This window comes from Hoplias malabaricus, chromosome 3, assembly GCF_029633855.1.
Source record: "Hoplias malabaricus isolate fHopMal1 chromosome 3, fHopMal1.hap1, whole genome shotgun sequence".
Classification (NCBI taxonomy): Eukaryota; Metazoa; Chordata; class Actinopteri; order Characiformes; family Erythrinidae; genus Hoplias; species Hoplias malabaricus.
In genome coordinates, this window is record NC_089802.1 from 17,351,381 (window position 1) to 17,377,326 (window position 25,946).

Sequence of the window (25,946 nt, forward strand, 5' to 3'; positions counted from 1 at the left end):
AAGACAGACTTTGGCCCTCTTGAATATATCTGGTATGATTAAATTCAGACCAAAAAAAAAGAGAGAGAGAGGACAGAAACTATAAGCCAGCGCTTAACAAACCTGCTAATGTCAGAGCTGGAGGTTTCCAGCAGAGCCTAGTCCAAGCACAATCTGCTTTAGAATACACAGATTGGCTGGATCAGGTACTTCAGCATTAGCAAGAATAGGAGGTTTCCTGCTTGTTAATTTTGGAAAACTGGTGAATACAACATACTAAAAACCTGTAAAAAAATAACATTGGATGCTCTAAATGACTAATCATTAATAATTTTATTGGGAGTATATATTAACATGTGATGTAAATCTTGGCTACAATAAGTTAAATATATGTTGTTGTTTTTAACATATACTACACTTGTAATATCTATATGGTTTATAATACATTCATACATGTCAACACCTAAATATGTATATACATGTATATATTTCTGTAAGCATATAAATATAGAAATTGAGTAATTGTAATAAATATTGTTCTATGGTTTAATGTGGCCTAGGATCTATAGTGGTTTAAGTGATTAATGAGTATTCTCCATCAATAGAAAAAATGAAAAATACAGAGAAAACCCCAGGGCTCCAGCCATGAGCTCAGTCAAATATGACAACTCAGTGAAGTAACTATATGCTCAGATTTCAGCTGCATGCCATGTCATCCAAGTAGAATAATTCAGAGCCAGAGATTTTTTCTTTAAATCTGTCTCTTAAATCCAGTGTTTAGTCCTGGTACCAACATTTCAGGTAACGATCAGTGATTCAGGACTGAACCCTGGATACAAAGTCTGGATTCAGTTTACTGAAAATTCCTGGATTCCGAGACCTATAGTGGAACAGATTGTGGCTCTTTTGACATGTAGATCTCATGCTTTTCCACAATCAGGACTACAAGAGAAGTCTGAGAGCTAATAACAAGGTCAGCTTAAGAAATTCTCTAATTAGCTAGTGATGACACAACACTAAAACACTACATATACCACAGACTGTAATCCCTACATCACTGGGCTTGATATCAAGGATAACTTGACCTCGTATTTCAATATAATGTGAATTGTCAAGCTAAAGGGGTGCTGATTTATGTAAGCAAACACACAGACAACGTGTCACACAGGCAGAATGGCAGTTAATGTGATTGGACTACTCTACAGCTAGACTGTGATCTTGTGGAGGACAAAATGGACTGGCAGTAAGTAACTGGCTTAAAGCTGTGTGAGTCTACTGAAAAAGAATCAGAGCTGAGTAATCAAATGGGGCATAGAACGATGCCAGTGCTTCCAAAATGATGCAAAAGATATGAGCCTATGTTCAGAAAATGGGTGGCTAGTTGGTAGGACATACTTTAAAGGAGTAGGGCTGTTCTGAACCATATGGAATGTTAACCGACCTCTTCATCTATGTCACCTTCAGTGACTGTTTTTCTGTTAAAAAGAGCATGAAGACAAAATGGCTTACCCTGTCAGTAGTCTGAAAAATAAACATTGCTGATGGAAATCTCTGCTTTAAGAATTTCCTCAAATATATGGGTAGTATCAGTTGCAATGAGTGAATCTGGTATTCTAAGAACAAGTCGGTCTTTTCAGTAGAGAAAAAGAGTCATTTTGTTGCTTTTTAATAGAGATCAGTGGAACTTAAGTGTCTAAACGTCAAATTCGTCCATATACAAATTGGAATGAGTTCGACAAATTGTGAAATTCCCGGCAGTGGGAGACTATGGAATGACTGTGCTCTAATCTACACTCTCTTAATGTGACTGGGCTGTAGAGCTCCAAAAGGTGAAGACACAAGACATACAAACAGGCAGCAACAGGAATGGTTTAGGCCACAGACTGTAACAGGTCAAAAAAGTGACAGTTATTACTGTTAAAAAATGGCAATTAAATTAAAAAAAGGCAGAGAAAAAGAGAGAGGTTATAGATTAAACCACTCCAACAATCCCTTCCGTTAGCCTCATTTCTGCAACATCATTCAGAACAGTAATCACAAGATTCGGACGTTGTTAAACCAACACTTTGTGCATGTATTTGTGTGTGTCCATACTCAGTCGGTTAATCAATTAGTGTTCTGTTCATGTTCCGCTATTACTCGCACTTTCAGCATCTGAATACACTTCCAATTAAAAGTCTGGAATCAGAGTTTCAATTATATTAAATCATACAATGGCTCTAAAATGCTAGTCCTGTAAAACTTAAAGGTGCTCTGCACGATTCAGAAAAATGCTTGTCAAATGACAGTTGAACTTAGAAACTCGCAAGAGCTTCTCACAAACTCACCTCCTCAGACGCTCCACCCACAAACCCCCCACCCCCAAAAGTACTGAAGATGTCCTGCACCTCCTCTTCCACCATACTGTGCACTAACCGGAAAAACCTGTTGCTGTTGTACTTTGTTTCCCATTTACAACCCACATATAACACCATATGTTGCCAGCATTCAAACAGTCCAGACAGCTAGCAAACAGTGTGTGGGTTTGAAATCGTATACAGCACCTTTAATGGGTTTCCAGGGTGGAAAAAGCACAGAGAAGTTAATTAAAGAACAATGTTTCAGAATATTTTTAAATAAGTGTGTGGGAACTCAACTAACAGCAAATTAAAAATCTAATGGTTGCAGGGACTGGACATTTTTGAATTTGTATTTAGAATGAGAGCTGTAGATCATTCTAAATTTATGCTAAAGTTATAATAACATGAAGAGCAAGAACAGAGCCTGAAGAGCTTCATATTTCAGATGTGGAGATCAAATCAGAACCTTTTTTTCTGTGAAAATTGTTGTGAACAGGTAACTGCAGTATATTATTTATCATTTAGTTTGTAAAGTTAAAACATTGCATAAAACATGTAAAAATACCTTTTGGTTGCTAGTTTATATTTAAACCTACACTGTATAAGTTATAAAATAATTAATATGGCAAGTGATTCCAAATTTTTGAATGGTAGTGTATGTGTTTGGCTTTCGTTACATAGTTTTTGTGTGTGTATGTGTGTGTGTGTGTGTGTGTGTGTGTGTGTAAAGGTGCTGGCCTGGTAAGATCTTTTCCCCCAGATGGACTCTGGAGCCTGAGGAGGGATAGAGTATGGTACTGGCTCTCTATCATTTGCTCTTCAGCTTGCCCTCCTTGGCGAGCTTCTCGTTGAGCTGGCACAGCTGGCGCAGGAAGCCGTCGTTGGGCCCAATTTCCCGCTTGTGTCGAACTGTAGCTGTGGCCGCCCGAACATCCATCTTGTGTCTGAGCATGAGGTAAGCGATGACGATAGTCGGAGAGCGGCTGTAGCCTTCTCGGCAGTGAACGTACACTTTACCTGGCGTTAGAACAAAGGAGAGGAGGCTGAGTGAGTAACATTAAACCATTGTATTAACAACGGGAACAGAGCCTCTGTTTGTTGTGTGTGTGTGTGTGTGTGTGTGTGTGTGTGTGTGTACACACCTGCTTATTCTAGCATCATTAGCCATACTCACACAATGCCCGTGTGCCTTTTATACACTAACTGAGAAATACCTGTATCAAAATGTAACACCTTCAACATAATACAAATTATGCAGAGTATACACAGAGTTGGGCATCTATTTTTAGGCATATATATATAGTGTGTGTGTATTTAGTTTTTGATCAAAGATTCCATTCCAGCTTATCCCACATGTACTGAAATGAAGCTACATTTCTCCAGAGAATGTAGTTCCACAGCCCAATTCTAAGGGCTTTATACTCTTCTAGTCTATGCATACCACTGAGAATAGTGACCTTTAGATCATGCGCAGCTGCTACAGAGCATTTTGAACAAAGCTGTTTGAACTGAATGACTGTACACAGTGGATACACTGTAAACTACCTACATGCACTAGTTATGAGGGTAAACCTCTTAGATATTTAGTGCATACAGCAGTGTTGTACATACTGTGTAAGGTTGAGAGCCATGTATATAACAATAAGAGTAAGATCTTTTCCTATAATCACACCCTATGATGTGCTCAGGAAAGCAAAGTGAGGGAAATGATTGACTCTAGCGCAGAGTACACCAGCCTTCTTAGAAACTTCTTACCACTATCTACACCCACAAAGCCATCAATAGACACTAGACGCACACACAGATATACACACTCATTATTGACTAGTCCACACCCCTGGGGCAATTCACCTTGCCAACTGCTGCTGTGCTTATTCTGCAGCTTCTGCAGCGCATCTGTAACCTGATCTCGCTCCCTTTTTTCTTTCTCTAGCCCCTCCCTTATGCTCTACTTTTCTCATAGGTAGATAGGACTATGCTGTTCTGAGGTGACATTTTACAGTCACAGTAACCATTCTAACCAACAGTTTCATGTACCTTCTCTCCAGTGAGGAAGAGTGTTCTAGACCTGGCAGTCCCTAGACTCATTGAGATTCATCGTCCAAGCCTTCACTGAATGTCAGCGAAAGCGCTCTAAGCAGAGCTGTCACAAAAATCAGTGGTAAAACACTGCAGGACAGTGTGGCAGCAAAATGTCCTGGAGGTCTGGGGCTTCAGTTCAAAGTCTTGCTTAAAAGATTAGTGTCCTCTCTCAGCAATGCTCTGGCAACTCATTACTGTGTAAAGGGCTGTGCCGCCAAATTGGCCGAGAATTAAGATGCTTTATAATTGCTCTTCCACTCTGTCAGTGGTGGCATAAAATCCATGTCGTAAAACACCAGGTTGAGGGCACCAATTAAAAGCACCATGTCTGTAAGATATTTGGGAGTAATTTTGTGGGCAGAGACTTCAAGCAGAGATTTACTGTGCCATACTTTTATCCCTTGTCGACTAGGTGCAGTTTGTACTTCAGGAGGGTTGATCAACATCGACCTTAACATACATCTTTTAGCCAACTGCAGTCCATTTCAAAATTTACTGACATGCCAAAAGTCATGTGACAGCAGTATGTAAAAGGATTATGAAAGGGTGTTATCTTGGAAGGTGTTTTCTTGGGGGCAAGGTTGAACGCTGGCCAATGTGCTCATGACAAGTGTTTGAAGGCATGTTGGTTGTTGCCACACATATGGCACATTACATTTCGGAAGTTGTGTGGGCATTTCATATTCCTCTATCCACCGTGTCTCAATTAATACCACCTACAGTGGCCACCCACGGATGCTTAAAGATGACCGGTGACGGAGTAGTATGCGAATAGACAAGCAATTCTGGTAAAAATCACATCCACTTTCAAAGCAAGAGGTCTCACACACACATCATGCAACTCAGTGCAGCTTCTTTAGCTTCCATGGGATATGGAATCAGAAGAACCACTAGAATGTGTGTGGTGTCCATGGATTCGTGAGACCTATACCATACAAACCCTACCAGCAGCTGAAACTATTGGCACTGTGATTCATAGGACCACACCACATGTTGCCAGTCCTCTAGGGTACAGTTAACAGTCACAAAAGCCCAGATGAGGCATTTTGTCTGGCGTCATCCTGTTGAGGCACTGTGGTGGGGCTTATTGTCACATATCCCACGAAAGATATAGAACGCTGCATCGACCTGCTGGATATGTGTAATTTCAGAAATCCATAATATTTTCAAATGATGAAAGGATGTTTCCCCTAATACGGCTTGGAACCCCACCTCTTATTTTGAGATTTCATTCATTCATTGTCTGTAATTGCTTTTCCAGCTCAGGGTCACGGTGGGTCCGGAGCCTACCCGGAATCACTGGGCACAAGGCAGAGAGAGTGCCACTCCTTCACAGGGCGACTCGCATATTTACTCACACATTCACACCTACGGACACTTTTGAGTCGCCAGTCCACCTACCAATGTGTGTTCTTGGACTGTGGGAAGAAACCAGAGCACCTGGAGGAAACCCAGTTGGACACAGGGAGAACACACCGAACTACTCACAGTCACCAGGAGCAGGGCTCAAACCCACAACCTCCAGGTCACTGCAGCTGTGTGACTGCAACACTACCTGCTGCACCACCATGCTACCCCTTTTAAGATTTCAAAGAAAGTTTAATGTATGTATCAAGTTAATTACGTTCCCAACATGCTATAATAATAAATTTAATAATAAAATGCTATAATAATAAATCCTAAATTTTAAGGATAAACGATTGTGGAAGCCTGTTGATTCAGCATTTCTTCTGTCTCCCTTTGTTGCAGTAACAGCTTCTACTCTTTTAGAAAGGATCTACTCTGTTAGAAACTTTCTGTGAGGATTTCATGGCATTCTGGGGGAATATTAGTAGAGATAGATAGATACTGATTATGGATTTTTGTTTCTAGACCACAGATTCCAATCCAGCTCATTCCTAATGTATTGGATGGTGCTCCATTATACCTATCTAGCCAACACTGGCACTGAGCATCTTAACGTCATTCTAATGTCCCAGCGCTCCAAAACATCTGATCTCTTTTCATTTCTATATTTCTACAGATAAAAATGATACCTTTTCCATTGGCATGTGCCAGACCCTTATCAATGAAGTCGGCTGCCTCCTCAAAGAAGGCACTGAGGTTAAACTGTTCAGTGTCGTTGGCCTTTATTCCATGGTACGTAATCCCGGTTCCTGCGTAGAACTCAGCATTGGTGTTGACGTGCATGAAGGAGTTGCCCTCTGCAACATTGAGAATGTGTGTCACTCCAAGCCGCTGTAGACGCATCACATTCTGAGCCACAAACCTGAGGAGAAGCAGAGTGAGCAAAAGTGAGCATTACCTGGGCCCATGGGAAATCTAACAGTGCTGTTGGAATTAGTTTACAGATTCATTAGCCCTTTAATCTGAAGAATAAATCATCTGAAAGCTCTTTTTCCTAAGCTTTTATAGAAGTGCTACAATGAAACTTTAAACCTGAATAAACTCTGTCTTTCTTTTTGTACTTTACACAAAAACTGATAAGAATTTGTTAGTAATTGCCCTGTAATGGTGCTGCCTTCATGCTTTGTGTTTATGACCAAAAATAAGTGTATATTCACTCAATGGGTTTGGGGTAAGACCCTTGCCCTCCCTGGACTTGCTCTGTTGTGGTCAGTGGAAAAATTGACAGGAATAAATTGTGGAGCTGCTTTTAGATGGCAGAGATGTCGGTCCGTGTTAGGGTACCTCAGGGGACAGCAGTGTTCTAAACCAGTTCAGACATAACGAGGAGATTTTGGCTCTTGCCCAGAGGCATACAAAGAGCCATAGGCGCCAGCATAGTGCCCAAAATAGGACAGAGAGAGAGAGAGAGCAAGAAAGGGAATGCAAGGGGAAAAGAGTAGAAAACCAAGTAGAGTGCTCTGTCATCAAGTAGTTACATCACCTCTGTTCTGCTCTACCACCTGCAACACTTTCATCTTCATCTGCTCACAAGCTGGGATTATTTATCTTTCTCTGATTGTTCATTAGACTTGTATTATAGACAGGTGTGGTACAATACAGAAACAGGTATAACTGACTACGTACAAAGGTGCAAATTAATGTGACATAACTGTGAATTATAACATAAATTAATGTATAGCTATTTATATATTGTTTTCTTTTACCTCCTCGCTTCATTTTATTTTCTTTTATTATTTTACCTATTAATTAATTGCTACTTTTTCCCTCTAACTTTTGTATTGTAAAAGGCACTTATAAATATAATATTATTATTACTGTCATTTCATTCTTTCATTATTTCATTTTAATTTTTTTATAACTAAAATGCATTAATTGTTCTGATGAAAAACAAATCCCATCCAGTACAGTCCATTTTTTCATGTGTTTCCAGTCAAAAATAGCCAGAAAGTACATTCTAATTTGACCTCTTGAGGCTGAATGGAGGGGCGCACTAAGATTTACCCTAGCCCTTCACAGAAGAAGCCAGAGCTTAGACCCGTGAGACAGAGCTCAGACCCATGAGACAGAGCTCAGAGACATGCAAAGGGCCAAGGTGGGGCTACAGCCACAAAAATCTCCCCAATAATTTCAGCCTTGAGAACCCATTGAGAAACAGCTTATAAAGGCACGCTAATAGTGCTGGGGAGAGCTGAGGAGAAGGAGGGTGAGAGACAGGCACAGATTTGGTTTTCTTGTAAAGTCCAAAAGGCTGTGTTTATTTTGGTGTCAAGATGCTCAGGACAAATAAACAGCCAGAAGGCCAAACTTCCTGCCTCCATTGTCCTCCTTCCAGGGGTGTCAAATGGCTTGCCACATGCACTGTATTGCCAAAAGTATACACTCACCCATCCAAATCATTAAATTCAGGTGTTCCAATCACTTCCATTGCCACAGAAGCATGCAGACTGCTTCTACAAACGTGTGAAAGAATGGGTCGCGCTCAGGCACTCAGTAAATTCCAGTGTGGTACCGTGATAAGAAGCCACCAGTGCATCAAGTCCAGTTATGAAATTTCCTTGCTACTAATTATTCCAGTCAACTGAATAGCCACGTAAAATGACAGAGCAGAATCAGTGGATGCTGAGGCACATAGTGAGCAGAAGACGGCAACTGTCTGCCGAGTCAATCGCTACAGACCTCCACTTCATGTGGCCTTCAGATTAGCTCATGAACAGTTCTCAGACAGCTTCATGGAATGGGTTTCCATGGACAAGTAGCTGCATCCAAGCCTTATATCACCAACACAGTGCAAAGCATCAGATTAAAGCCCAATTTATAATTCTGCATCGACCCTACGCCGCAAGGCCTCAGCATACTTCTCTCAAAACGAAATTTGTGGGGGCTGGGTGAACTGAGAGTGCCTTCGCAATCTCTGCAAGGTTGCATACTTTTTTGTGGTTTTGTATTGCCTCTCGCTTACTCTCCTCTACTGCAGATGAGAATTGCTCCCCAAAATCGTCCATGTTTGTGTTGTGACACGCCTCTTTTGTACTGACCAATGAAAAGTTTGTTGACATTTATGTTGCGGAGTTTGCGCAGAAGTGCATAACATGGCGAGGGAAGCCTCCGTACGACGTATACAGTTGTTTGTTTTCTCCTAAATTACGTCATATTATTCACCGAAGCCAAGCTGACTTCGTCTCCGCAAGAAGATGCTAAGGCCCCTCTCCAGAAATGTAACTACACGTTGTGTCAACACGGACTGCAACACATGCACATGTGTGTCAAGTCAACGCAGAAGTATAAATCGGCCTTTAGATTAAGATTCCTTTATTGTCATTGCACATGTGTAGGATGCAGTGGTGTAAAGCACACCGCCACTGAGCTCTAGAGCAGTGGAGACCTGTTCTCTGGAGTGATGAATTAGGCTTCTCCGTCTGGCAATCTGATGAGTGACTCTGAGTTTGGTGGTTGCCAGGAGAATGGTACTTGTCTTACTGCATTGTGCCAAGTGTAAAGTTTGGAGGATGGGGATTATGGCGTGGAGACGCTTTTCAGGAATTGGGCTCGGCCCCTTAGTTCCAGTGAATGGAACTCAATGCTTGAGCATACCAAGAGATTTTGGACAATTTCATGCTCCCAACTCTGTGGTAACAGTTAGGGGATGGTCCCTTTCTGTTCCAACATGACTGTGCACCAGTGCAGAAAGCAAGCTCCATAAAAACATGCATGAGCAAGTTTAGTGTGGAAGATCTTAACTGGCCTGCACAGAGTCCTGAACTCAACCCGACAAAACACCTTTAAGACGAATTAATTAATTAAAGACTGCGAGCCAGGCCTTCTCGTTCAACATCAGTGTCTGGCCTCACAGATGCGCTTCATTAAGAATGGTCAAAAATTCCCATAAACACACTACTAAACCTTGTGGAAAGCCTTGCCAGAAGCATTGAAGCTGCTTTGTCAGCCCACGTTTTGTAGCTGTATTAAACCCAGTGGAATAAGAATGGGATGTCACTCAAATTCATATGTGTGCAAAGGCAGATGAGTGAATACTTTTGGCAATATAGTGAACATATTTTATTCCTCTTTCAACGTCACAAACAAACATAAATTACATATTTAACACAAAATTACACAGAAGCTTAAACTATATATATACATTTTCAGTATTTAATGTGTTAACACTTTTCCCCATATTATAGCTTTCATCACTTTTGGGAAACTTGCTTTAAGTTTTTGAAAGAAATCTACAAAGATGCTTTCGCACACAAACAAAATTCTTTGAAGTCAGTTGAATTTTTTGCATCTCCAAGTTGTGCCAAACACATTAAGTGATGCTGGGGTATGCACTCTGGGTTGCTAGTCCATTTCCACTAGATCAGCCGTTATATTAATATGATCTCCTTATTGCAACAGTCATTGTCTGTTTTATTAGCTCCACTTAAAATATGCACTATATAGATTTACAATTACAGACTGTAGAACATCTGTTGCTCTGCACACTTTGAAAGCCCAATTTCACCCTGTTATTCAATGGTTAAAACCACCACAGAACAGGGATGTTTTGAGTGGTGGATCAATGTCAGCACTGCAATGACACTGACATTGTGGTGGTGTGTTAATGTTACTCATTATTATGAGTTGATCAGGAGTTTAAACTAAGGGCTTTAAAAACTCTAGCAGCACTGCTGTGTCTGATCTACACTTACCAGCACAACACACCAACACATTACCAGCAGTGTCCATGACATATAGAACAATAGATGGGCCACAAGTCTGCTTCATGTTAGGCTGGCCCCTTCATTGTTTGTTTTATAAATCTGTATGAGGTTGACTAATATTTCTGTTTTTGGTTTGTTTGCTTGCATGCCTTTTAGCCTTTGTCATGTTAGGGTGGTTATGTTTTATCCATTTTGCTTTTGCTATATTCTTTGGACAGCAGTTTGCTCAACATTTGCTGCTTTTAAATGTGCTTTATAAATAAACTGACACTATCAAATGATGCCTTAAATATCCTGGTTAGAAAAGGTTCAGAATCCTCCTCATTGCCCAACAGATGAGGATTATACCTGCCACCAATCTGCTTTATAACTGGAGGAGGCATCTATCCATATGTGTCTGTGTGTGCCAGCAGCCAAAGCTCTCCAGTGCTGATGAAGTGATGGACTGTGATCAAATCCTCAAGATCCATAACTCAAGGCCCTTCCACATTGAGGTAGGTCATCCATCCAGAGCCGCAGTAGATTGCAGTCATATTTCTTCCCCATTGTAATGTGTGTGTGTGTGTGCAGCCTTGAAGTCTGCTCCCCTGGTCGGCCATGCTCCCTCAACCCCAGCTCACTGCAGTCTCTACACATACATTATTAATAGAATCCTCACAGAGAGCAGCCATTCAGTCTAAAGTGCATCCGTTCTTGTACCTGTATATTTAAAGGTGGGCACTGTGTTTAAACTTTTAGCACACAGCAGTTTAACAGCTTCTTTTCTTTTCTTTATTTAAACACACATTCCACCAGCAAGTATCATGTTAATTGAAGCAACTACTTACACAATGAAACCTTCATGACACAGTAATTTTTTTGCTGAAATTGCAGAAGTATTGTTTACTTTGATCATGTCCTTGAGGATGAATTAAAAAATACTGTCTGTGCAACTTTAAAAAGCCTCAGAAAAACAGAACTGGTGACTTTACACACTGCAGATGTTGGGATTTTTTTTGACAAACTCAGTGCCAAGAGTTTCGGTATGAGTGATTATAAACTAATACATGCTAATCATTATTACAATCATTTTTTATATTATTAAAATATAGAGTGGTTGAATATGAATTTACTAAAGTAAATGGAAAATGACTGACAACCTGTTGCCATTCTCTGTGTACTACATTAGAGTGAAAAATCGAATAACTGCATGGTGATATCTTTGCAATAATGAATTTTCCATCAAATGTAAAATTAAGAGGCAGATTAATATCATACCTATAAAGTTATGATAAAACCAGTTTTGCCATTTAGTCTACTGTAAACTGAAATAACATCAGATGGCTTCACGCTTCATCAAACACAAAGTGTTCTATGTTTAAAGTCGACAATAATCTCATCAAATCATTTTCCTGATTGACAATAATGCGTAATGAATAATTCAGATTGTGTTTTGGATTGTCAAAAATAACAGTGAAGTCACATCCCTTTCATGCTTGTATGAAGTAGTAACTGATATTTACAGTATTATTTATTTAAATAACATCTTTTAGAGAAATTATATGTATGACACTTGCAATCCTCCACCGTAACACCTGTTTAATGCATGTGTTTACTCGTTTTTTGTTTTGTTTTTTTCTAATTTTATATGCACCACTTTTAACAGTGCATCTTAAAATATTTCTAAGAAATAAAATTCTGCGAGGTACACATTTCAAAGTGTGATATTATATATTTATTACATGGCAGGCTCTTAACTGATGTATCCAAACTTAATGTAAAAAAATTAATTTGATTTGTTTAATATAATGATGAACATGAGCTAAACTCCCAGAATATCCTTGATTTCACTGGAAATGTTGGATGAGCAAGTGTCATTGTACATGTTTTTAAAAGTGTAAGGTTTTTTTTTTCCAACACAAGTGGAGACTAGCTTTCATTCACTCTTTATATCTGTCCAAAGTAGGCTATGCTGAAACCTGGTTACAGCCCAAGAGAAAATGTGCCAATTAGCTTACAAGATTAGAAAAATGATTTGAACTCTTTAGCTCACTGTACTCTGGCCAAGTGCATGTGAATTTTTTAAAGATCTGGTTCATGTCAGTACTACCACTGTTGTTCAGGGGGCAGGGGGGAATATTCCCATCATTTGATTTACATGACAGAACCTTTGTGTGGGTGTTGAGGGTGGGGGATAGTTATCCAAAAACGTACATAACTGAGACACGAACAGTCAGCTCTCACATTTATAAAACAGAATTAAAATTAAAAATAGTTAATTATACTGATTGTCTATATATATATAAACAGTCCAGTCTTATTATTTTCTGCCATCATGTTTATCATAATTAGGGTAGTAGGGTAGCCTACTGTGCTGAAATATTCACAACAACATGCAAATCAGAAGTGCTCTTGCAATAGACAGAGTCTCAGTGATGAATATGTATGAAGTGCATATCCTGCTAATGAGGATCAATGTGACGAGATGTCAAAATGAGTTTAATAGGCATGCTTACTTTACACGTGTTTACGTTTGAATATTTGTCCGTTGATTATAGCCTTGTGACACTCCATATGCTTTCAACGCTCGTCGTTTTGAACAGAATCGTGACACGACGACGACAACACGGAACACAGCCTGAGAGACTACTGTCTGTCAGCGGTTATCGGATTTGTCGACGGTAAACAGCGCGGGTTAAAGTGTCGCCGATAAGAGCCGAGCAAAAAAAAAAGCAGACGGCAGAGAGAAGACTTGTCTTACGCATTTCCGATGAAGATCCTGGGGAAGACCTCGTTGAAGTGCTGTGCTGGTAAACTGTAGAAACCGCTGCCGTTGGACAGAAGCTCGTTGAGTTGTTGCACCGTGGCCTCGGTGTCAGGAACGCTCACATCCGCCGGCGCCTTCACGGGGCTCTGGTGCCTCTTCATGGCTTTTCAGGTGATGGAAACACACATTTACACGTGTGTGTGTGTGTGCGTGTGTCTGTTTGTGTGACCGTTAGTGTTCCCTCATCGTCCCCGCTCTGTGTGTGTGTGTATGTGTGTTTATTTATTCCTGTGCGTGTATCTCTGTGTCTGTGTTGTGCTCTGTCCTCTCCCTCGTTCTCAGACACGCCCCGTCTCTCTCTCTCTCTCTCTCTCTCTCTCTCTCTCACACACACACACACACACACACACACACACCGGAGACAGACACCGAGTGGCAGAGGACGACACACTCACCGGGGTGGGAACCGAGCACCGATAAACAAGTCTGAGAGCGTGTCGTTAAAGGGGACACGTCGTCCATCTTTAGACATTAGCCCGTAAAGTATTTGTCCAGCTTCGGACCGAGTGCAATGTCCTGTGGTAAACAATTAACCGACCTTCACCAGCTCCAGACATTTCACATCACTTCACAGATTTACTTTGTTAATATAATGAAACAAGTCTCATGTGGATAATCATTTCTTACGTTTGTATGTTTTCTTTTAAATAAAATAGTTTAAAATCTAGAACTGTTACAAATTTTCAGAATACAGGACCACTCTATATTCTCCATGGAAAATAATTTTGAATTCACTGTTTACACTTTCACTGTTGATCATGCTGAAGTCTTAAAGGAGCAGTCTGTAATACTGACACCAAGAGTTTAAAATCGGAACTATAATACAGTTACAAAACAGTGGAGAGAGCTGTCTGCCTCCTCCTCCTCCTCCTCCTCCTCCATAGACCTGAGGCTCGAGGAGGTTGCCAGTTTGAGGAAAACTGAACGAATAAACAAGAGACGAATATAAGACATTTAGGCCGTAATAGCTAAGAAGAATGTGTCATAATCAATATTTACTCAGAAAACTGTTCATCGTTTCACTAAAACATCTACCTATTCAAGAAAAAGACAAAAAGTGAACAAGCATTAGATTTTCTTGCATTTAAGCCTTTACTGTCCAAACCCACCTTAAATAGTTAGACTAGACAAGGCTGGTGTTAATTATCGATTTTCCCTTCTGCCATACATGTGGTTTAGGAGGCAGAACTTTGCTTTGTAGTCACAATTTTTGTAGTCAAGCAATTTTCAGTCAGTTTCACCTTAAATGCGTCCATTTACGAGTCTTATTATTAAGCCCTGTTCCACATTAAGAGCCGAAGCTAACACTATAGATTTAAAACTTCTTGAAGCAACTGTTATTCCAGTTTATCTGTTTAAAACACACAACCCAAGTGTATGTGATGTCACTACACATTTACCTACTTAAGTGAAAGGCAAAATGTTTTCCCTGTATTTTCAAGAATTACTCTCTAAACCACCCTAAAATTTTACGCTAGACAAAGCTGGTGATATTTCCCCTTCAACCATAAAATCATTTTAGGAGGCAGATCCTTTCTTCTTATTTATAACTTATATATTCAAGCATTTAGTTCCACCTTAAATGGATCAGTGTAAGAGTATTATTCTCCAGCTTCTTTTTGAATACTATTTATACCTTTCAATCATGTTGTTATTCACCTTCGTATAAAACACACAAAACAGCTCTGGCTGTGTCCTGTATTGCTGCTTCTAAACTGCCTCCACCTATTAAACACAAGGCCAATATTTCCTTTCCATCTCTGTTCATGGAGATTTTTAGAAGGGCAATGGGGTTTGTGGGTGCGGTAAAATATAACGATAACTCTGTTCACGTGGTCATTTCATGGCTGCAAGACACATATGTATGCAGAGCTCCAGACTGCAACTAAAATGGTTGAAATTGCAACCACATATATTCGCGATTTTTTATTAAGTCACCAGTGGTGACAGGTAGCAACTTTTGATTATTATTTTATGTTTTTATTAGTATTTTATTATTACCTTTTACCTTTACCTATAAAGGCTGACTTGAAGCATCTAATCACATGGACATGTCTGGCTATCAACAAATGTTCATGTGCATGCTCGTGGGATTTTGACCAAAACGTGACAACCCAAATGGAGCTGAGCATTTAGCTGTGAACGGCAGCGTGTAGAAAATAGCGGAGCAAAGAAAAAATCTGATTTTTTTCACACAATCTACATTTCTGTTGGACCCGAAGAGGCCATCTTAACCCCTGCCTGACTCTGATTGCACCAGTACAGTAGTGGGAGACACAGACAGATGAAATTAAACAGCCGTACACCTCAATTGAAATTCCGACCACTAGGAAATTATTCAAAACTTCTTAGCTTCAGGAATTTGCTTGGATCAGGTACAGTAACATAAATCAGACTATTTACTGTGAATTCTGTTCGAAAGCAAGATCACAGGAGCTCCGCTCCGGACTGGGCACTTCACAAAGAGAATATACTGCTTCAGCAATGCTACGAGAGGCAGCAGTGTTTTAGCTTTGACTGTTTCCTTAATGTATGATCACACACCCTGGACATTTTAGGACTAAGTACAGTAAATATCTTAGGTAAAGTTTCAATATTACCGTTCATACCTCTCAGTGTCCATGATAGAAAGGCTGTAAATTATGAAGCTGCTACATTTACATCAAATTTGAATTTCTTTTTTGCCTTAATTTGACACAGATCGGATTTTTCAGGTCTCTGTGTGTGGATATTGAGCTGAATTTAAGAAATGAAGACCATTGTTGCTCTGAGACAGTGGAAACGTGAAGTGTATCACACAGGATCACTTTCGCTGACCAGAACTGTAACTGTTTTCATCTCATTGGTTTGATCTATCATGATTTGTACCATGTGTGATATTTGGTTTACCCTTGAGTAAAGTGTAGAGATTTATTTATTGACATTATTTAGATATAACATTATATAGATATTATTTATCGTTTCAGTATAAAATCAGCTGCATAATTTGTTGGTGTCACTGCAAATAGCACAATTGAGTCATCATACTGAATCATCTCATTATGAAATAGGCTTGTATATTGGAATCAGTAGGAAAATAGAGGTGGGGGAAGTGAAGGAGTCTCCTCCCTCAACATCAAAGGCTAAATTGCCTTTGAGTAAGGCATCTAAACCGCAACTGCTCCACTGGTGCGGCAATGGCTAGCTACCCCTCCAAGTGTGTGTGTGTGTGTGTTCATGGCCAAAGATGGATTAAATGTGGATAAACGATTTAGTTTCTCATTGTAAAATGACAAGACAAAGCAAGCTTATGTTTACCTTTTTGAGAGTGATGTACTAGGGATAGGGCGGCATGGTGGCGCAGCAGGTAGTGTCGCAGTCACACAGTTCCAGGGGCCTGGAGGTTGTGGGTTCGATTCCTGCTCCGGGTGACTATCTGTGAGGAGTTGCCATGGGTTTCCTCTGGGTGCTCCGGTTTCCTCCCACAGTCCAAAAACACATGTTGGTAGGTGGACTGGTGACTCCAAAGTGTGAGTGAATGTGTGTCTTGTGAAGTGTTGCCCTGTGAAGGACTGGCGCCCCCTCCAGGGTGTATTCCCGCCTTGCGCCCAATGATTCCAGCTAGGCTCTGGACCCACCACGACCCTGAACTGGATAAGCAGTTACAGATAATGAATGCATGAATTAATGTACTAGGCATGACAAATGACTGTGTGCTGGTAGTTATTTTATCTAGAGATATTCACTGAAGATTTATTTTCTAATCATTCTCAGAGGTGGTATTTGAAATGTTGGTTTGTGTTGAATGTTCACTTCAGGGGCTTCATAGGCTCAAGACTAGGGCTATCAGACATTAAGCATTTTGGCAAAGACAGTACCCTAATCCATGTTCTAAACAATGAGTCTTGTGGCCCAAAATTTATCATAGTTTATTATTATTGTATTATTATAGTATGCTGTGAGATGGTGGAAATGTGGTACTGAGAAACATTATTCAGACACATTCTAATTATCTAGATAGAACTGTTTTACCTTTTTCCTGAAGCTGAAAATGTTCCACACTAATCTTTGTAGACGACTTACATCACACCTTAACTTAGGCTGCTGTATGTTTTAATAGCAGTTTTAATTAAACTTAATAATAACTGCTTAATTAGTAAGCAGTAAAAAATTAGCCTTGATAAATAACTGCGAGTAATTTGGCCCATTGCCTAAAGTAACTTTTCCACTGCTTCTCATTTTTCCTCTTTCCAGTCCTGAAGCTGCACTCCAGAGTACTTAACTACAACTTAATTAAAACTAAAATTGGTACATTAAAACTGAGTTAATTAAAATGGGGAATTAGTTAACTGTAGAGCAAATTTTTTTTCTCATTCATGATGTCATGCTGCACTGCTGCCCTCTCGGTTTAGGGGTTTTACGTGTTTGAGTTGAATGTGATGTTAGGCTAAGTGTTAGCTCTTAGTCAATGACCACATGGGGCTTGTGTGCATTATAAGCATATCATAACCACCAGATGGAAAATCTGCTGCCTCAGTGTCTTCTTTGAATGTACTGTAATATCATAATACCCTAAGGTAAGGAGGAGCAAAAACTATGCCGTGATTGTCTCTGCCATTGGTGTGGCACTTCCGTGGTATTCTATTTTGTAATCAGTATGAAAGATTCTAATGTGAAGTCAAATAATGATATCCCATTAGAGAGTTTTTATATTTTCATCTCTGAGAAATTTGAAATATACAGCAACAGCTGGTAAAAATACATTTTAACCAGTAGAATCACAACCTGTCCCACCACCCCATCTAAAATCAACCAAAAATTCATTGTTGGGTCAGTGACCCTCTCTAATACCTTCACAGTGCAGAAGGTAAACATATATATTTTATATTCAATATTTTTATATTTTTTTATTTATTTATTTATTTTGAACCAATGAATACATTTAGGAACATTACTATACTTATCATGCTTATTTCAAACACGTTAATAAAAGACTGTGTTTAAGAATTTATTACCTTATTTATTGCTAGGAAGGTATTGTGTTTTAAATAACTTTTTTTATGTTTTATTGATATGTTTAATGTTTTTTATGTGTAAATAAAGTTATCAATCTGGTTTATATTTAAGTGGACTCTTTATGGACACTGAATAATTCAGGTAGTTCTTGTTTTTAACCACAAGGGGGCACTGCTCTTCCACTCTACCTTTACATTTACTGTGGACATCTGTCCTAATATATATTACATGTAAATATTTAATAGTTCTTGCCCTGCTAAATGTATAGAACCCACGAGCAATTTCATTTATATATAAAAAGCCCTTATGTAGCTGTCTAGCCTAGGTGGAGCCATAACAATATGTGGAAGTGATGGATCGTTTAAAATGTAAACTGTTACAATAAATGTGGAATACTTGGAAATTCGGCACATTGTTCCTTTAACATATGATAAAAATTCAACATGGCTGCTTTCAATGTCCGTAGTAATAAAGCACCACTTCTGTACTTTTTATGAAAGTACTTTGTACTTTTTCCTTTAGATTAATCGTTTGCTCACTGTACTTCATTATATTTATAACACTGACTGCACAGTCAAAGTCTGTGAGAAAAAAAATAAACAATAGACTTTAGCTTATCACTTATATCACTATGGGTAGCATGCTAGCATGTTGCTAACAATACCTGCCTTCAAGGATGTGTAAAATGTATAGCTCTTTGTGGCACTAACATACATACAGAAGCTGAACATACTGTAGTCCCTGTTAAAAGGCTCAGAGTTATAAATGTTTCAATTATATTTTATCCAGATTAGCCACATAGACCCAGTGCAAAAGTAAAGAAGCAAACTTCAGTCTGATTTTTTTTTTGCATATAATTGAAAGGGACCTTAAGTTTGTTTGCAGCTTCGACACTAAAGCCCCCTAAACTATAAATGTTGTGAAAAGATCCCTCTTAGTGCCCTTGATGCAGCTGATCTGTTATGTAAGTGAATTAGCAGGTCACGCCATTCGATAGCTCACTTTGCAGACAGAAGTGATCAATGAAAGGCGTGATTAGCACGGTGTTGATGTCTGCTATCACACTGTGTGTGTGTCTTTCTCTGTCTTGACTTTCCTGTTGCATAAGCCCCCAATGACTTAAGAACACCCCTCATCAACCCCCAGCCCCTTCCCTGATGGTTCATTTGCATTAGCAAGGTTGATTGCACTGGCTGCAATACATGTTGACCGGGAATTGTGGAGTTAATGAAAGAGCATGCTAAATGTCAAGTTTGCACACTCATAAATTACCTCAGCAGTGGATGAGCTGTGCTGTCACCACGTTTGACACAAAAGGTAGCCAGTGCTCGTCATTTCCCGTTGCCATAGTGATGCACGGAGATGTCTTACAGCACCATGGCAACAGGCCCATCAAGAAGATACCTACAACCATTTATTTTCTTTCACTTTATACATGTTTCCAGAAGAGTCTGTGGGAAGTGTTCTCTCTCTCTCTCTCTCTCTCTCTCTCTCTCTCTCTCTCTCTCTCTCTCTCTCTCTCTCTCTCTCTCGCTCTCTCTCTAGATTAGACACATAATGCATGTCACTTGTAATAATTCCTCTGTAAATGTGATTCATCACATTTGTTTTCAGAATCAGAAATACTTTATTGATCCCCAAGGGAAATTGCAACTGTTTTTGTAAAAGAATAAACATTCTATTAATAATTTTACACAAAAAGAAAAATTTGCCGTATGTACACATTAAAATTCTTAAAAATACATTAAGTGGCAGTGGCTGTGATATCAATATACTGTATTTAAGCAGTTCAAATTATTGCACTTTTGAATTATTGCACAAATAATTAAGCAAAATGAATTGCATTATTATTGCATATATGAACAGTATAATTGGGTATTGAGTATTGCACAGATGAACCACAGTGTAACACATTGAGGGAGAAGTTATAGTGTTTGATTGCCACATGTAGAAATGACCTCCTGTGGCGCTCTAAGGTGCATTTCGGTGGAATGAGTCTACTGAATGTGCTCCTGTGTTTCATCACTGTGTCGTAGAGTGGGTGGAAGCCATTGTTCAGTAAGAAGTTGTAGTTTTTTATGAATTACAATACTAAAATAATTTCCAGTGTTTGGAAGCAAAAGACATGTACATGTGTGTCAGAGCTGGGGGGCTCTAAACTATTCTACAAAAGGAGGCACTACTCTACAGAAGCAGGAAATACCTAATAAATATGTCTCAATTGACCTCACGTGTGTCCATTATAAATCAATCTGCTGCTGAAGGTGCTTCTCTGTTCAGGCAAAAAGAAAATCTGTTCTGAGAGTTTCTTGAGGTCTGTCACAGAGTGCATGTGCAGTTTATCACTTATTAGACTCAGTCCAAGTTGCATGTTTAACCTTCTTTTCCTGAGGAGATATTTTGGTTTTAAGAGTCTAAAGAGAGGCCTACAGTGATCAACAGGTGACTTTTTTCCCTGAGCAGTAATGAATGCATGACCTCACACAGAATGGTTTGTATTGAATCAGTGGAGTGACAGGAAAAGTTAATTGCTTTCTCCCTAAGTAGGCTGAAATCAGCTGTGTGTGGAGCTTCAGGGAAAATGTGCATGATTGGAAATGGTTGGACAAAAAAAAAATCATTATTATCTGTAGGTAATGTCGTTTGTTGAACAGTAGAGGTCAGTCTCTCCTATTTGATGAAAAGTGAGCTTAATCTGTTTCCAGTCAGGATATCCCCGCAAGTTCGAGCTCTAAACCTTTATTAGTGTTCTAGCTTTTTACATATATAATATACACTGTACCATGTACAAACACGGTATACAATACAAACCTAACTCTGACCTTGGCCTTTTTCCTTACTCCTCTAAGCTGTTCCATTAAGCTAAAGTCTTCTCTGGCCCTCTATTGGAGCAATATTTGTCTAATGACCTTCTAAGACAATGCAGGCCCTGTGAGACAGCCTCTCAACACTAGCGACTCATGCATAATATAACCATCTGCCAGCCCCAGCCCTGAGCTCAGCAGTAACATGTAGATAGAGAGTGAACCTGACTTTGCAGTGGTAGACAGACTAAAAGAGACACAAGGAGGGAGTCGAAGACTGACCTCCTTGACCGCTGCCCACTGCAGCTCTTTTGTGGGTGGCTGAAGCCCAGCAGCCGGAATCTAACAGTTAAGAAATGAGGTCATGACACTCCATGTTTGTCATTGAGATGAGGTCATCTGTTCAGAAGCATCTCTGCATAGTCTTTTTGTTTGCGTATATACAAACGGATCCCACATTCGTAATGTTTATCCCAGGCTGAGTGGTGTTTAAACGTGGCAGAATTGTATTAACAGACAGGCGAATGTTCTTGGTCTTGGCAGCTGTGTGTAATTTAACTAGACAAGCGTGATACTTTGGCAATGTCATGAGCAAGCTTTTCTTGTTCAGGAAGCTGAGGAAGCATATTAGACATTCTCAGAATTTTTGTGGTTGGCTTGTGTTAAGAAATGATAATGTGAAAAATCTAGAAGTGGCTAGGTGACTATTTTTGTTTTTTTTTTTACTATGTTTTGGACTTAAATAGGAGTGCACTGCCTATGTGGCCTTGGTCAGATCAGATAAGCTGTTTTTGTAATGCAGGTCTGTGCTATTTTCTGTCCTGTAGCTCTTTCCACCCCACCCTTTATAATTGGTGTATAGCCAAGCAGCAGGTAATCATCTACTCGGCCCTGCACACCACTGTCCCAAGAAAACTACAGCTTTATCCATATTTGAATTTCTACTGTATGTACTAACAATACAGAGAGCATGACCCTAACCCTTTCAGACTGTTCCAAACAACCAAGACGTCACTCCTGAAAATAAATATACTGGTACCATAGGAGAACTTTTAGATTACTTAAAGATAATTTTATAGCAATTTTCCACCAAAGGAACTCTGATTGTTGAGCTGGTTCCATTCAGGATTCTTGGATCCTGTGTGCTATCCAGCAAACCGGCCTGCATTTCTACTAGAACCAAGGATATGTCATCAGTGTGTGGCATAACAGGGATCCTCAGCTCCAGCATCACTGTGGCTGAATTCAGAGCCAGAAATAGATGGATAGAGTCAGGACAGAGTCATGGTTAGTCCACTATTTACAACAGGGTAAGATCAAAGTAATACAATAAACACGTGTTAATAACTCCCAAGCTGCCGTACTGAGCTTATGAACAGTTGAATAAAGTAGTGCTGAACACAGCCCCAGAAACCACAAACAGAGGTTGTTCCTGGTTTATTTGCTTTTATTTATTTATATACAGCAAATGACCCCATCCAGCTCCACTGTGACATAACACTTCATTTGAGGCTGTGTTCTTTTTGGAGCTTATTTAGCTGGGCACAGCCACAGACACCATCCATTTACAAACTTGTTTTGGGTTCACAAACCAATTATGAAAACAGGAACTAAACTGGTTCCATGTTGGTGGGAAAGGGCTATTAGTGGATTCTACTTTAGAAGTTATATTTTATATAAAGAATCTGAATTTTAAGAAAAGTTTTATTGGGTTCCACATAAACTACAAAACCATGACTGATGTCACTTTAACAGGAACATCCACCCCTGCATTCTGTCATTAAACAAGCTCCTGCTGTATTTTACGTGTTATAAAATATTTGTGGGTTTAATGTTGTGAGTATCAGACCTAGACCTATAATTCAGACTGTAAGTATGAAAACTTGGGGACTGTAAAAGGAAATACACCTCTAGAATGCTTATTTCCTCCAGCAACTCTATATTTACATTGACATTCCTTCAATAAAGGGCTCAGACACAGAGCTGTTAACGCAATTTACAGTTTCACAGTCACAGGCAGTGACATATCTAGGACAGGGGTGTCTTTTTCACAGGAAATTGGTCTCTCCCATTGTAAAGCAAAGCATAATTGGTTGATTCCACTGTCACTTCCAGTGTCCACCTAATTATGTTAATCTCTTATGGTAAGTTAGGAGGTTTCCGAAGGCCAAATTAGTGGGAGAGCAAGTTTGGCTGTATCTACTTAGATAACAGAGGGGGGGAAATGACCAGATAATTGTCAAGAATTTAATCTTTTTGTGTCTGACTAAACACAAGCCTACAGCACTCATTGTGTTCACTACAATGTGATTGAGGCTTATATTAGGTAAAAGTGATTCACATGGGTTTCCTCTGGGTGCTGCAGTTTCCACCCACAGTCCAAATATATATGTTTGTGGGTGGATTAGCTTGTCAGAAAGGTCTATGTGTATGTGTGGGTGAATGTGTAAAGGTGTGGTGCCCTGTGATGGAATGGTGCCCTATCCAGGGGGTGTTCACACCACACCTCTAAACCAGATAAGACAATAAAGGAATTAAAGTAATTAACTTTTTTATTCATTATTTTATTCAGCAGAAATCTTTAGGCATTCTCTGAAGATCTAGAAGGCCATGGGTTTCCCTCTGCTATTTGTGTTAATCATTGGTCAGATCAGGATTTAGATTGTTTTACTTTCTCCTGTATAGTCCTTAATATGTTAAATTATTAACACTGAACACACAAGATGAGAAGCCATTCATTGCATTATTAACTACAGCATTCAAAAAAAGGCACTGTTTACCTCACCAGCCATTTTGGCAAGCTAGGTTTCATTGTGTTTGACAGCAGATAGTGAGACAAAGCATATCTTACTCAGGTAAACAAATATCCACAGAATAATCAGCAATGTGTGTGATAAGAGTGTTGGTGAAGGTCATGACATGTCGTTGCCATGAAATATACTCACTCTCCCGATGTAATCAATCACATAAATCTCATTAGGTCTCGATTTGTTTGCTAAGAAGATCACGTCTGTTTTGCCACATTGTATTTAGCCAAACTCTGTCAATGTAAACTCTCTGTGGCCTACTTTCTGACACTCCCAGTCAGCAGTGCAGTTTTAGAAGTTTTTTAATGCTACTATTTTGTGTGTTATTGGTTAGTGTGTTGTTTTGAAGAGCTTGACTGAACAATTGTCACATTACAGTAAAATTAAAGTTATAATATCTATATTCTCATTATAAGCAAAGCTAAGAATATTATAGTACATACATTCCTAAATAGAGCAACCGAGATATTATTACCTAACATATTATGATTCATTATAATTTTTAGTTATTTTAGGAATTAGACTCTGAGACTCGCTATGTATCAGAAGGAAAGCTACAAAAATACTGCTGCTAAATCACAACCATTCCTAATCTTTTGAAGCTTGCAGTTAGGTGTATGGTTACTTTTAGTGTTTGGGTATTTTAAGGTGAATAACATATCTGGGGCAGTATAGGCTAACTACACATTTTGGACTTCTTACCTCAAAATTGAACTTTACATTTAATTATAAAATGCAACGATAACAAAATCTTTTAACATTCTGTGAAAGATACTAAACTCTAGGCTGCTGTCCAGGTGAATTTGTACATGTTTTACTAAAAGACCATTCCCTGGATTCATAAAACCTTTACAAAATATAACTGGCATTTGCAGCATGTGTATTAATAAATGCTCACTTAAATTTCTGTCTACGCAGCATGACACATCAGTCGTAAACCTGCCCATAACATTAAATAGCATTCGCAATATATCTTTGCTATAGGACCATCATTGTGGATTTTTGAAAGACAGAAGGAACAGAAATGTTTGTATTGCATGCAGTAGAAATACACCCTTGAGGGGCTTGTATCTCATTAACTGACATGCCAAGTCAACATTAAAAATTCAGACGAACACAATAGAGCGACTGTTGAGACATTAATATCTTTGTGCTGAAAGTGAAGACTAAGGACTAAGGGTCAGGGCTTACGTACACTCATGTTAGCTCCAGTGTTGTGAAATCTGCCTATCTGCAGGCCCTTATTTTCCACATCATAAGTTCAATGCCCCCAAACACCTTGAGAGCTCTTCTTTGTGGCACTGTTATGTAATTTGAGCCCAGAGCTTGTATTTCGTCTCACTGAGGAGAATTTGTCTATCGGATGAAATCAAAGTCAGATCAGAAATGTGTATTTACATCAGTGACTCTAGTGCCACAACCTGGGGGTGGATTTGAGGTTAAAACCCCGGCTCTTGACAAAGGCCTTCCTTTATCTCTTTTTCTGAACTGACTGTAGCTTTTAAATGATGCAGTAATTTTCTTAGTGCAGGTCCCATTTCAGTAAACTACAATTATGTGTTTCTTGTGGTCTGCTCTGCTCCAAACCATGAACTAAATATGGTTCAGAGCAGCTGAAGGGAGAGGTATCATTAAAAAAAAAAGAAAAAGACTTGTTTTTCAGAAAGGCCAGACCCTGCAGACTGGGTGTTTAGCCTGATTTGATTTCACTTAATAAGGTTCCACACAGGCCTAGAGTGGTAAATGCATGTCAAATTGAGGTTAAGATTGTTAGCTTAACTGAAAGTCTTAGGATGGCTTAGTGTGCCTCAGTAAATGGTTACCAAGTACTCCCATCTAGACATAACAGCCATACAAACCCAGGGGTCCTGAATAGAATACTGGCATTTTAATACCTCCCCTCACAGCACCAAAGACCCACATTGGGTTCTGTAAAGGGCTGCACTGTTAATCAGTGGTTCAGCACAAGGTTAGTTCTATGTATAACTGAAGGCAATAAGCTGTGTTGAGTTGGCAAAGCTGAA

General features: G+C 39.3%; 1 protein-coding gene across 1 annotated transcript; it reads right to left on the minus strand.

Annotated features, from left to right (window-relative positions):
• Positions 1-416: 416 nt before the first annotated feature.
• dusp3a (dual specificity phosphatase 3a) lies at positions 417-13,424 on the minus strand. Its single transcript, XM_066664283.1, has 3 exons — positions 13,251-13,424; positions 6,437-6,669; positions 417-3,335 (listed from the first exon to the last, which is right to left on the minus strand). Exons 1-3 carry the CDS (start codon positions 13,415-13,417, stop codon positions 3,127-3,129), a joined length of 609 nt encoding a protein of 202 aa, XP_066520380.1. The 5' UTR covers positions 13,418-13,424; the 3' UTR covers positions 417-3,126.
• Positions 13,425-25,946: the final 12,522 nt, after the last annotated feature.

Bases quoted from the DNA above. Each gene is read 5' to 3' on its own strand.
- dusp3a (XM_066664283.1), bottom strand. From the start codon at position 13,417: ATGAAGAGGCACCAGAGCCCCGTGAAGGCGCCGGCGGATGTGAGCGTT. The intron at 6,670-13,250 runs GTAAGACAAGTC...GCTTCTCCTCAG, and splicing joins AGGATCTTCATCGGAAATGC to GTTTGTGGCTCAGAATGTGA. The intron at 3,336-6,436 runs GTATCATTTTTA...TTCTAACGCCAG, and splicing joins GGCACATGCCAATGGAAAAG to GTAAAGTGTACGTTCACTGC.